This window comes from Neolamprologus brichardi, chromosome 14 (assembly GCF_056152115.1).
Source record: "Neolamprologus brichardi isolate AB-2024 chromosome 14, ASM5615211v1, whole genome shotgun sequence".
Classification (NCBI taxonomy): Eukaryota; Metazoa; Chordata; class Actinopteri; order Cichliformes; family Cichlidae; genus Neolamprologus; species Neolamprologus brichardi.
This window is the reverse complement of record NC_142117.1, coordinates 39024813-39040000: the sequence shown is the minus strand read 5'-3', so window position 1 is coordinate 39040000 and position 15188 is coordinate 39024813. Positions and strand designations below refer to the sequence as shown.

Here is a 15188-nt window from a genome sequence, read left to right as displayed (position 1 = left end):
CTTAATCCTAACCCACTTTTTACTTCCACATTTCTTTTCGTTCCTCTGCTTAAGTTTAGACTGTAAATATGTCACATCAGCAACAACAAATCTGCCAAACTGACAAGACGACAGTAAAATTTAATGCTCAAAATGAACCAATCCATCTCAAATGAGGATACAAACAATCTCAAGCTTTTGGTAAAAGTATGTTTTTGTATTTGAAATCATATTTATATATGAGACCGTTTTTACTCCCAACACGTAACATACTGACGATTTGTGACGCCCCGAGGCGTCCCATGAAAACGCAAAAGGTAACCTTCTGCATCCCTATGATACGCGCCAGTGTGGATGGAATCCAGTAGAATGACTCTCCGGCAGTAACACATGTTCCAGCCATGTTTTTAACCCTAATCTTAATCCTAACTACAACCATAACCTTATCCCTAACATTAATCATTAAATAGTGTTTTCTAAAGCGATTCACAATGAGAAAGTAAAGTAAATGTACATGTGTAGATTCATTCCAAATGGTTCTCATGTTTCTGAATACGACATTGGCTGTGTTGTGTGTTACGTTTTGGGATGAGAACCTGTTGTGTATATATATATATATATATATATATATATATATTAGGGGTGCAACATACACAAAATTCACGGTTTGGTTCGGTTCGATACTTTGGTGTCACAGTTCAATATTTTTTCGATACAGAAAAAATGTTCATGCCTTTTTAATTTGTCATTTATTAAAATTATAAATATATATTTTAACTCAAAAGTACAGTTTTAAAATTTAATGTTGCTGAAACAACTAAGTAATAAAAATTAAATAAATCTATCTGATCGAGAAAATCACTCATCTTTGGAAAAGAGAGTTTATTACAGAGAAATGTCTCTTTCCAAAATAAAAGCTCTACTATACGCTTCTTCTGGGCTATATTATCAGCAGCATATTAAACATATCAGGTCCCCATAAGGAGAATCATGTGCTAACGGCTGTCTAAATGACTCGGGTAAAGTTTGTAGCATGCGTGCTTGTTGTTTTTGTCTGCTTCCACTTGTCTTTGCACGAGGATGATGTCAGAGTAAATGTGCAGTCATATTCGTTGTGTTCCCACTAGTGCTGTCAGCGTTGAAATGACGTTAACGCCATAACGCGGCAAATCTCCGTTAACGAGCTACCGCAGACCGCCCCGTGCGTGGGGCTGGATGGTGTCAAAACGTTAACAAGCTAACTGCGCTAACGCACTAGTTCCCACCAATGTAATTGAGCATCGCGTGGCACATCCAACATACTGTTTTACTTTAGTCCATGACGCGCTTACCTTCAGGGTCATACGTCACATGAAAACCAAAATAGTTCCAAACGCCAGATCTGAATGAGGGTGGGGGAGGTTCAATTTGCCATGTTGCAAGGAGAGCTTAGCTTCTGTCTTGCTAGCTTGCCCTGCGCTCAGTGGATCTGCGTTCGACTACTCCGCCTAGGCTGCACTGTCGAGCGCAGATCCACTGAGCGCTCAACACAGACAGCACCGTCAGAAGGAAAGTTGATAAAATTAATTAAAAATTTTGTATTGTTCATACACATGCGAACTGAAAGCACTGTATCGAACGGTTCAATATCGATATGAGTATTGTTGCACTCCTAATATCTATATATATAAAGTATGCTTGATTTTAGAAGGATTATTCAGCTCAGCATTTCTCTTTTATGATTTACTGTGAAAAGTAGCAGAAGTATATAAATGTGCAATAATAAATACCTCGGTGATGATAATGGCACAGTTCATATGCTTGCTTAAATAGTGATTATTTTTACAGTTTTACTTTCAGGAGCAACTGTGCGTGCTGCAGTGAGCTAATGCAGTTTTCTAACATCACAGTGTTAAATATAACAAGGCTAACAAGAGAAAGCTTACTTTGTTGGGAAAATGATCGGGACTGCAAACATACTAAATGACAGAGATGTGCTCATTGTAAAAGTAGAAAGATTTCTGATGTTATGTAGGCGCTGTTACTTTTCTGCCTGTTTATATTTTATTTAAAAAAAGAAGCTTTTGTTCTATTGTATTGGTTTGCCTTTGTAACAAGTCTCCAGGGACTCTCCAGGGATAAAAAATAGCTTTGTCGCCACAGTCGCTGTAATGTTTATTTAATGTGCGGTGCCTCTGTTAAATAAACCAATAATAATATATGTACATGGATAAAAACCAAATATTGGGATCCATCTGTTTTAGTTTTGCCTCTCGTGGCCTGTGCTTGATCACTGTGGCTCAATAAACCATATCCTGGGTTTTTGCTAGAACATAAGCCTCAACTTTTCCTCTACCATATAATATAATGAAACTCAGTCTTTCTAATGCAATTTTGCAGACCTAACTCCATGACTCCACACTTTCAGCAGAAGGTTCAGTGCGCTGTGACACCAACCGTCTGGCCTGCTGATATGTCCTTGAGAAAGAACGTGATTATGTCTCCACTGAGAGCTTCAGTTAAAGCAGCAGAAAATCAATTTTTGCTCTGTGGTTTAATGGTTCAAGGCACCGAAAACACTGAATTACACAATTAATATTTAAAAATATATATTTTTGGTTTGAATTAAGGGCAGTGGTGACTTGGAGCTCATTAAGTATGCCCTCCATGAGTATACACTTCAGACTGTTATTAAAAAAATGCATTCTTATAATTTAGACTCTATTACCAACAGTAGTGAGTTTGTTCTTACACAGTAGAAACCTCCTCAGGGCATAAAAGTAATACCAACACTGCAGTTCCTCTCACTGCCATGAAATGTTTAGAGCCTAATATAAAAATGGTTTTGTCTCTATAATTTGAATTTGAATTTATTTATTTAAAAGGGACAGTGCAGTTAAACATAGTTCAAGTGCAAGACATGAGACTGATGTACCGCACACAGGTTTATAGCTACTGTTAATTTTCAACAATTGTCCCTTGTTGGGCTTACAATCTAAATAAATACATATTACAATAAAACATACATTTTCATAAAACCAAATTACATCATAAATACAATTACAATTGATAGACAATAATTTAAAATAAAATTTAAATCATCAGATAAAATGACTACAACTTTGGTTTCCCTTTAACCAAACTTTAACCTTCAATGTAAAAGATCTAATGTCTGTAATCAGTTTGATATCGGTTGGAAGTTCCACAGACGTCAGGCCTTTATAGAAAAAGCTGACTGACCGAATGTAGATCTGCGATATAATATCTTGCAGTTGCCGTTCGCCTTACTCCTAGTAACACGATTACTATCTTGTCTCTGAATGTATCTATTGAGACACTCTGGGGCCATCCTATTTATACATTTAAAAACTAATTTAAGATAACACCAATGATTAAAACTCTTAAAACTAAGTAAGTTATATTTCTGTAAAATGTGACAATGACGCCACCGAGCCGATTTTTTATCCATTATTTTTAAAGATTGATTATATAAGGACACCACAGGCTGAATTGTAGATGGTGCTGCTTGGGTCCAAACTGTCATACAATATGAAAAATGCGAAAATATCATAGAATGCATAAATAACTGAGCTGCTGAAGTGGGTATATAGTGCCAAATTAACTTAAAACAATTCAGATTAGCCTTGACCGTCTCAGAAATCTTCTTTACATGCTCGTCAATTAATTAACTTAACCGTTTATAACAGCTCTGTGAGTAGATTTGATGTTTTTAAAACTATTATTGTGCTATGGCCACTTCATAAGACCTGTGGCTATAATAAGCTGCATGGTGACAGCCAAAAAGCTGGAGTCTGCAACAAAAAGATTGACATCAAGGTAAAAATGTATCAACACTCGTAGAGGTTTAGCAAATTGCAAATGTTACATTTCTGACCGATGTTTTAATTACTTTGGCTTAAGACTCTGTTAAAAACTTTAAATAAAATAGAGTGCTTTATGTTGCTTTTGCTTTAGTTAACAAACAACATCATAGTGTGTTAATTTGCAAGGTTTCAAAATGAGGTTTTAAAATGCACAATAGCTTCAGCAAACCTCTCGTATGGTCCAGAAGTATTTGCCAGCCAGGTCTTTAGGTGAAGCGCAGGTCTCCAGATCGTCCTCTCTGGTCAGCCTGCGAAGCCAAACCAGCTCACAGTTACAGTGCAGAGGGTTCCCGCCAAAACTCAGCACCAGCGCTGTAAGAGGAGAGCCCTTCATCTTGGCGTACACCGGGATCCGCAGGAACAGTGGGTCTGGAGGTATTTTCTTCAGCTTGTTAGAGGTCATGTCAAGCCTGGTGACACAACACAGAGAGGTCATATTTTTCCATCACAGTTATTTTTCTGGCAGTTTTAATGAAAGCTTTGAACATTCTGGAGATTAGAAGAAGATCCATGCCATGATCCGGATCAGCGGACCTCTTCAGAAACACAATAATAATTATTATGGTGAAAATCTATGTGGATGAAGTGGGGGGAGAGGAGATGGGTAGTTGATCGATCAGGTGGGTGGACATGTCCAAAGGTGAGATAGAGGGATGGAAGGAAGAGGAGAGAGAAAGGCCAGCGATAAGGGAGAAAGTGTGGGGAGGGGAGCTGAACACGGCTGCACTCAGTCAGCCAGCAGCTCTGCTCTTCTGTCTTGTTGGATTGTAGTTAAAAGAATCACACATTTCTGCAGAAGGTTATTAATCTCAACAGTGTTTCCACACACTTTATTTAAGAAATAAAAGAAAAGTCTGTAAAGTTGAGAAAAATGTGTCTTTTTTCTCTCTCTGGCTGCCACTGAGGAGAAATTCAGTCTTTAAAAACGGGCCGATTCAATCACTTACAGTTAAATAAAAAAATAAAAGCCACAATCATTTCAAAAAGCAAGTAAATCTTCAAACACACAGAGAATAACCCTTGTATGTATGTCCAAACCCAGTGTCATGTGATGAGGTGAGCCAGTATCTGTCATACACCAGTGGGCTCCTTTACCCCCCCGGATGAGACTGCCCTCGCCTGTGCTGGAGGAAAATGCCCCTATGTGGCTCTCGTGGGAGACAGGAATACTGGTGCCCCATTCCTGTGACTCCTGCGACATGCAGAGTGACGTCGTTCCTTGTTTTTTTATTCACTTCTGAATCACATTTAGTCTGACCATTCACCCAGAACCAGTTTGCTTTGGGAAAGCTTAACAGGAGCAACTTGCCCCAATAACATAGTTCTCAGAATCACTTTAGGATATAATTTCCTCCATCCTGTTAAGATGTTGATCCCTGAAGGGATCAGAGGCTGCAGCTCTCAGACAGGGATGATCTGATATCCTCGTGTTGGTGTTGTTCCCAGATCATCATGAAAATGTTGTTCCAGGTTCAACGTTCCAAGTGACCAATCACATTATTGCGACGTTATTCTTTTGCGCACCAACTCATTCGTGCATTTATGAAATTCCAATGTTGCAAGGACAATATCAATTCTGCTTAGCGTTTATTAAAGGGTTAGGGTTAGGGTCCGTTGATCGGCGGACAAAGGCGATTTCTCGCAGCTTAAGTACAGTTTTTTGTTTTACGCCGGTTTTTCCCGAAGTCGCAAAAGTATGACATCACAACATTCTGATTGGTCACTTGCAATGTTGATCCTGGAACAACCTTTAGTATGATGATCTGGGAACAACACCAACACGAGGATATCAGATCGTGCCTCAGACAGTAAATGGTGGAGTAGTCTGGGTGGTGAAAAGTGGCTGCCCCAAGTGGAGAAGTTCAAGTATCGCAGGGTTTGTTCATGAGTGGTCGTGAATGAAGGGAGAGTGGAGCAGGACACTGACAAATGTGAGGTGCGATAGAGATAGTTCTGGAGGTTTCTTCCTGTTAAAAGGGAGTTTTTCCTCCCCACTGTTCCCAAATGCTTACTCATAGAGAATCAGTGTATGCTTAAATGTGCTTTATAGTCTAATTTGTATGAAAAGTACTATAAAAATGCGAGTCCACACCCGTACCAGCACGAGAAAATAGATGGTAAGAAAAGTGGTGCACAATTTTTGTCCAATCCAACACAGACTCACGAGTGACATCAAAGGCGGTTGAAGTCTTCTCACACGTTCCAAACAACATGTAGAAAATCTGAAATTAAAGCTTGTGACCGCATCACAAAGCGGCATCAGAAGGAAGAAACCTAACTACATACAGATATTCCATGGTGGCTTTTCCATCAACCATTCGTCGTCTCTGAGGATTGAATAGTAATTTTCCTCAGCAAAACATTGGGCCTGGTAATAACGCAGGAGAGTCAAGCTTTCACTGCTGTCAGCAACAAATACAGGAAAGTGTATTTCCCTCTAGAAGGTCCCCGCAGAAATATTCACCAACAACGATGACTTAACAAGAAGTTAATAGCTGCGACAGCAGCGCACAATCTGCACTTGACAAATTTCAATTATGTTATTTCATGTGCAGCAAGCTCGTGGTGTATTATTTGTGAGTGTGTGTGTGTGAAATATATGTGGAGGCAAATGTTCTCCTGTGCACCAACAAACACTGAGTAAAAATGTGTCTGCAGGGCAAAAATATCTAATTGAACCTTTAAAAAATGCTTGAATATTTATCCATAGGTGCCTTTAAAACATCAATCAGGGACTTAAATTAAAATTGATTTGAGCTAATGAGCTTTAAATGCTACTTTTTGCCAGTTGGGGGGAAATTACGTCACACATAACTTCAGCATAAAAACAGCATTTTGATTGGGGAGCTGTCACTGGTGAATCACATGCTTGACTATGATGCAAGAGCATTTCGACGTTTCATTAATTTTTTTTAAAGAATTGTATCCTTCTTCCCAAAAAACATTAATTTCAGCCGTGTTTTAAAGACTGTTTATCTTGTTTGTTTTTTCCCTTTTACACATAAATGAGTGATCACTGTTAATGAGCTTTAAATGGCATTTTGTGCCTCTTGACTGAATTTACTCCCCATATAATAAGAGCATTAATGCAATGTTGGCATTTATCAGTCAATTATAAGATTTTCTGCAGTTTGGATTGGGACTGGAGAGCACAGAGCACTGCAAACATTTAAACAGTATGTAACCAGCTCTAAGAACAGAGACATGGAGAAGAAGTCTGCCCTGCAGAGAAGGAGTCCAGGACACTATTTCAAATCCCCGTTGAATGAGGGCTGCAACAATTACGATCGTCCAATATTGACGTGGCTGCAGGCAAAATGCTGAACCTGCAGCTGCTCAGGTGAAGGTGTATTACAGTCCTGGTCATAGGGGGCATTTCTCAGGTTCAGAGCATGGAGCTGTTGAACAGCTTTCCTCCAAAGCGAGCTGATACTCAAAGGCTTAATTTCCATTAAAATGAGCTTCAAAACTGAAGGATTTGCTGTGTGATTTTAGTTCCACCATATCGTAAAAGAAACTCAGAAGAATTAAGACATATATATAATTATGTAAAGCCCTCTGAGTTATGTGTGTGTGTGCATGTATTAATAAAACATAATTTTACATGGTTTATTTTAATTTTAAAGCCTCAGTGCAAATAAAAACTCCTGCATATAATGTGTATTCTGGCAGGACAGAAAGAACTCTTTTAATAAGCCTTTTATTCTTTATCCATTCAGATATTTCCGTCACTGGAATGATGGCAGCTTTAAATAATCTTCCTAGAAACGAATTTTTTAATACTATGAATTTTTTCCCCACAGTTGTTATAATTCTTCCTTTCTATCTCAAGCATATTTAACCAGAAATGTTCATGTCTTAAGAGCATATTGGGTTCTTCAGCTGCTGCATGTTTCACTGTCTTTGCCAGCTGGTTTCTGACGGTGTCATCGGGGCAGACATAGGGCAAGCAAGCTGGCTTGGGAAAGCCTCGGAATACCCCGGAAGAGCTAAAGAGAGACTGTGGGATGAGGGCTGTCTGAGCACCTATATATAGACTGTTCTGTCACGAGGATGGCTGGCTGGCTGGCTGGCTGGCTGGCTGGCTGGCTGGCTGGATGGCTGGCTGGCTGGCTGGCTGGCTGGCTGGCTGGCTGGATGGATGGATGGATGGATGGATGGATGGATGGCTGGCTGGATGGATGATGATGGATGAATGGATGGATGGATGGATGGCTGGCTGGCTGGCTGGCTGGCTGGATGGCTGGATGGGATGGATGGATGGATGGATGGATGGATGGATGGATGGATGGATGGCTGGCTGGCTGGATGGATAGATGGGTGGGTGGATGGATGGCTGGATGGAAGGATGGATGGATGGATGATGGATGGATGGATGGATGATGGATGGATGGCTGGATGGATGGCTGGATGGGATGGATGGAAGGATGGATGGCTGGATGGATGGATGGATGGATGGATGGATGGATGCTGGATGGATGGATGGATGATGGATGAATGGATGGATGGATGAATGGATGGATGGATGGATGAATGGATGGATGGATGAATGGATGGATGGATGGATGGATGGCTGGATGGATGAATGGATGGATGGGATGGATGGATGGATGGCTGGATGGATGGATGGATGGATGGATGGCTGGATGGAAGGATCGATGGATGGATGATGAATGGGATGGATGGATGGATGGCTGGATGGAAGGATCGATGGATGGATGATGAATGGATGGATGGGATGGATGGATGGATGGATGGATGGATGGCTGGATGGATGGATGGATGGAAGGATGGATGGCTGGATGGAAGGATGGATGGATGGATGATGAATGGGATGGATGGATGGATGAATGGATGGATGGATGGATGGATGGATGGATGGACGGATGGATGGATGGATGGATGGATGGATGGATGGACTGGTGAGGCTTCTTTTTCATTTGGATCATCTTCTACACTCTCCAAACCTGACAAGCAACCTGAAGCTCCTCCCCTTTCCTCCCCTTTCTACTGGTCATTAAGTAAGTACACGCATTAGGTAGACCATGTGTGTAATAGACACGCTGGTCCACGTGTCCATTTCACGCTTTGCCTCTCCAAAATTCGAAATGCACACACATGAAGACGTTGCATTAAGTTGCAGAAACAGAAGAGGAAGATCTTCAAGCCAACATGTAAATAATCACTGGAAGATGTTTAAACAGCCATTATTAACTCATTTACATGGATAGACATATTAATCCAAGGACCCTGAAATGTGCATATGTTTCTTGCTCACTAGAGACTTCGTGGCTTTAAATATATTATCTCCCCCTGCTGGGAACGCAACTTCTGCATGTCCATTACACGTTTTGTTGTGATACTGATTTGTGTAAGTGCAGGTGAATGGTATTTGTCAGTTTAAATTAAATAAAGCTGGAGCTTTCATTTTCCCACTTCCAGTCAAACCCAGGCAGGCTGCAGCACTGCAGTGTTATGTGATCCTGACCTGGCCAGTTTGTGCAGGTTGGAGAAGATTCCCTCTGGGACGCTCTCTATGAGGTTGTGGTCCAGGCTGAGGGTGTTGACACTGACGAGCAAAGCAATGGTGTCCCAGGGGATTTCCACCAGGTTGTTGTAGCTCAGATCCAAATCCTCCAGAGTCTCCAGGAAGTCCTGTGAGGGCGACAGAGGCAGGATGCTATCAGTGACTTTAAAGGCTCAAAGTGGTATAATTTTAAAAAACAAGCATGACTTTGCTTTATCTTCAAGTGCTGAAGTATAGCATTAAAGGGTAAATAGACAGATAATAAATAAGAAGGATAAAAAATGGAAAAGAGATGAAAATGAAGGGAAGAAAAGAAGGAAGGCCAAACAGAAAAAAATACAGTTTCCATTTCCAACAAAAGTGGGTGAAATAAGTACAAAGAAAATCTTTGGTACGATAAGAAAAGATACAAATTTAGAAACAGAAAGAATGAAACGTCCAGATGAACAGAATCATCTTTCTGGGAATTGAATCCAAACAAAGAAAAAATGGAATCAGTTACTCCGGTCAGTGGTGTACACTTCAAACCAGGCTCTTCTCTCTAATTGCCTCTAAACAATTCTCATAATGTGGACACAGATGAAATTTCACGAGTCAGCACACATGACAACGAGCAAAAACACAAAGAAGAAGATGAAGCTGGATTGAAGCAGCGCAATAAAAGCCTGGCGATCAGCTAAAGTGTTGTTGCTGCTGTAATTGCTCTCATAATTCACACAATCAGGACAGTGTTTGAGTGTCACAATGCCTTGATTCTCATTACAATAATCTATGCTTTATTGCTTTTTCAACAAAGGGAATCTCATTTCTCACTGACGAAAGAAACTTTAAGAGGCGTGAAGAGAAGTTCAAAGACAGCAGAACACGAGTCCCAACTTGTCTCTCAAGAAAATGACTGATTTTGTTCAAACTGCTGAAAATAACTGTCTATGTGCAGTTTAATGGTGGGAAATCGGTGCTTGAAATAACTGGTTTTCACAGTGGGGACTGGAGTTTCCTACCATCACGCCCCAAAGCCAGTAGACGACGATCTCAGCCACGTCCAGCATGCTAACGAATAGCTTACAAATGAAGATGATATTTGTCTTGTGTTCCCATTTCACTGATTTGTGTTTGCTCGCTTCAGTGTTAGGCTCACAGTATCACCAGTATTTGTACACAAACTGAACACATTGTTATAAAGTTTGGCTATCTGCCATTGTGAAATTCTATACTTGTTTATATGACAGAAAATAAGGGAGAGAAGATCAAGGTTAGTGTATTGTGTTAATACTAGGGATGCACCGATACCGATACTGGTATCGGGGCCGATACTGTAAAATGTGTGTGTACTCATACTCGTAAAAGTTAACCGATATCATGAACCGATACCAACTTATTTCATTAATCAGAGGGTGGCTTGTCATTTCTGTTGTAGTTTTTTAGATTGGCCACTAGGGGGACATCCCGCACTAAACAGGCACAGGGTTAGGCGAGTGAGACTGGCAGCTCCAGATAAAAAAGAGAAACTGGAGGCTGCTGTAGCTAGGCTAAACAAAATGTCAGCAGTGTGGAACAGCCAACTTTAACTCAGGTTTTGGAAAAGCGATGAAAAATGTCAAGAGAAAATCCACGGGCAGTTAAAATAACAGAGGCTCTGACTCATTTTATCGCTCTGGATGACCAGCCAATGCCGGTCGTGGAAAACATAGGATTCTTCTCAGCATACTCGAGCTGCGATATGAAATTCCCAACCGCCCAAACATCAGGGAGATAATGGTGCCAAAACTTCCTAAAGAGGTAAAGACAAGCAGTGTGTGCGCGATGTCAGTCCTCGGTTTAACGGCACAGTGGACTGATGATCCACGGGCAGATGAGGAGTTTGTTCATCAATGCTAAATACTTTCGTTATTTTGTTTGTTTGTTTACAATATGGACACTCTGCAATAATTTAAAAGTTTATTTTATTCCAAACAGAAGTGTTTATTTATTATTCCGAAAGCTCGAGACAGTGCCAATAGTTCAGTGGTATTTTGTAAAATTACAATGTGGACACTCTGCAATAATTTAACAGAAGTGCTTATTTTTCACTTGAAATTTTTTTGTGGTCATTTTTATTAAGATTTTATTTTTTATTGGCAGGGAATAAAATAAAACCTGTCTTCCAATTCATTGTATTTGTGTGTGTGTGTGTGTGTGTGGTAGAAGTATCGGTTTTTGTACTCTGTACTCAGATCCAAGTATCGGTATCGTATCGGTTTGAAAAAATTGGTATCGTTGCATCCCTAGTTAATACATTATATTTATCTATGTTGGAGCCTCTTCCTTAGAGACTGTATATTAGACTTAAAGAAGAAGACGTTCTTCATGTATATTACCTGGCAGTGACTGACTGTGATTGGACAGCTGCAAACAAAATATACACTGAAGTCTTGTCACGTGACAGTGTGTTGATATTTTTATGCATATGGACAAAAAATTATGTTTTTTGTCTGCAGGATGTTTGAAAACACTTGTATTAAACTACATTTAGTGGGAATTGACTCTGAGTGCTGGATCTCAAGGGACTTTTAGTAAAATCAACTTTTAGTTATTATTATGATTTAGTTGGAGAAACAGCACTTATTCTTAGATAATAAACTCTTGAAAGTGAGAGCGACACGAAGGAGGAAGCAGGAGAGGGTCAATGCCATGTGTAAAATGAGACACTTTCTGCTACAGCGAGTGAGAGCGGAGCAGTGAGGTTCGGACTAAAGTTCAGACAGTCCAATCCATTAGTGAGGTCAGAGTTCACGCCACTCTAGTTTATCTCCATGAAATGTCTGCAGAGGTCTGTGAGCCAGTCCTGAGGGGACACTTTTAGTCCTTTAATGAGCAGAGAAAGGACAGCATCATCAAGACGGGGGACACGGTTTATTCTAGGACCGGGTTATTAAAAAGGTGTCCAGCTGGGCGGCAGAGTGAGGCGGGCAGGCAGGGCTGGCTGCGTCTGCTGGACTTTCGAGTTAGAGCCAAAAACGTTGTCTCGCTCTCACACAACACTTGACCCTCAGCGCTGAAACTTTTCATTAATGACTTTGCAATAACTTTTCCACTCACGATCTTGGAAAACGGCTCTTTGTGCGAACGCTTGGTTGACAACGAATGTTAAAAGCACCGATTAAAATTGGTTGGATTTAAAACACTTTGTTAGTGTAATTTGGGCTTACCCAGAGGAGCTGGTGGCAGCAGAAAGAGCAATTTAAACACTTCTAAGAGTTTTGCATCCTTTATGTGAGTGATTTTAGTTCATTTTCACAGCAAGTTCCTAATTACACTGTGAAATGATTTTGCGTATTGAGAAGCAGAGCTTAATTTGTAGGACCACTAGGATTATTTTTTAAATTGAAATCATAATTTTAAAGCTACTTAATGTCCGAGGTTAAATGGACATTTTTGTCCCTGTAGTTTTATTTATGTGTCTAGATTATGGCCCAATTTCTGATACGAAATTAAATTAAACAAAAAGTTCTTCTTCATGTGTCTTTGAGGACATGATCAAGATGGGGATTTCCGTTCTCCAGAGTTTCTTTACTGGTCAATTCAATTCAATTTCTTTATTGTCCCACAAGGGGAAATTAGTTTAGCAGCAGGATAAAAATAAACAGAACAATACTATAAGATAATAATAACAATAATAATGATGGAAAGTTCAAGGACAATTATTTGCCATTAAGGAGACAAGACGCAGTAGGGATAAAAGACACCTGGAGTCTTTTAGTCCTCGGAGGTACTCTAAAACGGCGGCCGGAAGGCAACAACTCAAACTCACTGTGAAGTGGACGGTTCACACAATTAATAATAGAATGAGCCTTTCTAAGCACATTTCTATTGTAAATGGCCAAAAGTCCATCTTGCCAGCGCCCTGAAATTTTGCTAGCAGTATTTACCAGAAGTCCCAACCGATTCTTATTCTTCACCAAACCAGGCAGCGATACAAAAAGACGTCACAGATTCGATAAAACTTCTATAAAACAAAGACAACATCTCAGATGAGACATTAAAAGATCTAATTTTCCTTAAAAAGAACAGTCTATGTTGAACTTTTTTAGTAGTGGCATCAGCATGAGGTTCAAAACACAGTTTATGGTCAAGTACCACAGCTAGATATTTATAACTCTCAACGATCCCAATATCAGCAGCTTTAATGATAGTGGGTGATGAGCTATAAGAGGATCCTAAAATCAATAATCATGTCTGGTTTAATAAGAGTTAAAATATTTATACATATTTAAAAAATATACATTTTCTCCGCATGAGCTGGATGTTCAGCTATGCTTTAGTACCTGAAAGGCTCCCTCTGATATACTGTGCAGCTGGTTGTTGGCCAGGATGAGGTGCCTCAGGTTCACCAGGCCCTGGAAGTGAGAGTCATCCAGCACGGTGAGGCGGTTGGCATCCAGATGGAGGGCGTGGAGGTCCTGGAGATCGGCAAAGGTGTACGGCCTGATCTGGCTGATGGTGTTTCGACTTAGTGTCAGGTGGATCTGGGCATGCAGGAAAACACAAGATCCACATTAAATGACCCATTTTCATGTAAAACACCAACATGTTTGTTGCCAACTCAAAAATGGTGCAAAATGGATAAAAGCAATCTAATAAGGTTCACTTTGGCATATTTCTGCGTAGGGAGGTAAGGGATAGCTTATGAGTCACCACTTAAGATATAATGTTTAGTTTGAGCAGGTTGAACTCGCGGGTCTGTGGAGATTAAACTTGTATTTAACCTTCCACATTTTTTCATGACTGATACTAGTAATTAACGTGAGAGTACAATGGGTCAATGAATGAGTCCGGTATCCATTTATACTTAAAGCTATCATTAAAAAGCTCGCTGCTGAGGTCAGGAATCACAGTCTGCTTAATACCTCCACTGCACACAAAATATGAGTGCAAAGATGCAAAAATATATTCTATTAACACCCAAGAAAAGGTCAATCAGCCCCCACACATTTCAAATCTGCCGTGGAAATGAGCCTCGATCACAGGGGACATCTGTGGCGCTCCGTCACGCTCATCACCAAACGATTAGAGCCTAATTTCCCGCGTTTCCTTGTGTGTGAGCAAACATCTTCCACGCTGTTGTGCTCACACTGGAGAGAAAAGTTATTTTTCACACACTAAGGAAGTCTCCAGCTGTGACAAGTGTGTCTATTTGGTGCGTAAATATGGCGATGTTGGTGGTTTTCTTCTTGAGCTGCGTGCAGTGAAGCCTCGTCGCCCCCATTACTGTGATTACGGTGGGATTAATTAGTGAAATCCATTAAGATATCAGAAATGTCACCTCAGTCAACGTGTTGTGCTGTAAGGGGCAGATGTTCCTAATGTTTTCTGAGCTCTCTGTGGAATAAACATGACATGTTGCCTCATTTCTTACTTTCACATTCAGAGTTTTCTTTACTCTGACTGATGAATGCTTGCAAACCCTCCTCAGATGCTATCGCACCATTAATCTGTGATGCACGGTTTATTTCCGAGTTTATTTTGAACTCCAGTGAGGCAATTTACTCTTTCTGTACTGGTTCTGTCAGGTAAATGTACTGTCCTGAATTTCTGCATTTCTGCCATAAGATGCTACACGATGAGTCAAGTTTTTGACCGACGGTTTTACAAAGATGCAAATATCATAAATAAAAATATTAGTATACATATGATCTAACTGTGTGACAAAACCCTGTTCTAGATAGTGTTAGAAAACGTGTATTTAAGTATCACTCTGGTCTGTCGCTCTTTGTTTGTTGGGTCTGGACTTGCAGGCTTTTTGGGTCAGCATCTTTATGTCAAACATCATTCACCCTGTT

The 15188-nt window shown here is 40.2% G+C and overlaps 1 protein-coding gene across 13 annotated transcripts in view; it reads right to left on the bottom strand.

The window, feature by feature from the left end:
• si:cabz01090165.1 (leucine-rich repeat and fibronectin type III domain-containing protein 1-like protein) overlaps positions 1–15188 on the bottom strand; it is a 499613-nt gene that overhangs the window by 83357 nt on the left and 401068 nt on the right. For all 13 annotated transcript variants that reach the window (XR_015720013.1, XR_015720007.1, XR_015720009.1 and 10 more), the window contains 3 exons: positions 13674–13874; positions 9331–9497; positions 4012–4252 (listed from right to left, as the gene is read on the bottom strand). Coding sequence is in view for 1 of the 13 variants with exons in the window: in XM_087851305.1 (XP_087707431.1) it covers positions 4012–4252; positions 9331–9497; positions 13674–13874 (609 nt within the window). In the remaining 12 variants the exon portion in view is untranslated. The remainder of the gene's footprint in view (positions 1–4011; positions 4253–9330; positions 9498–13673; positions 13875–15188) is intronic.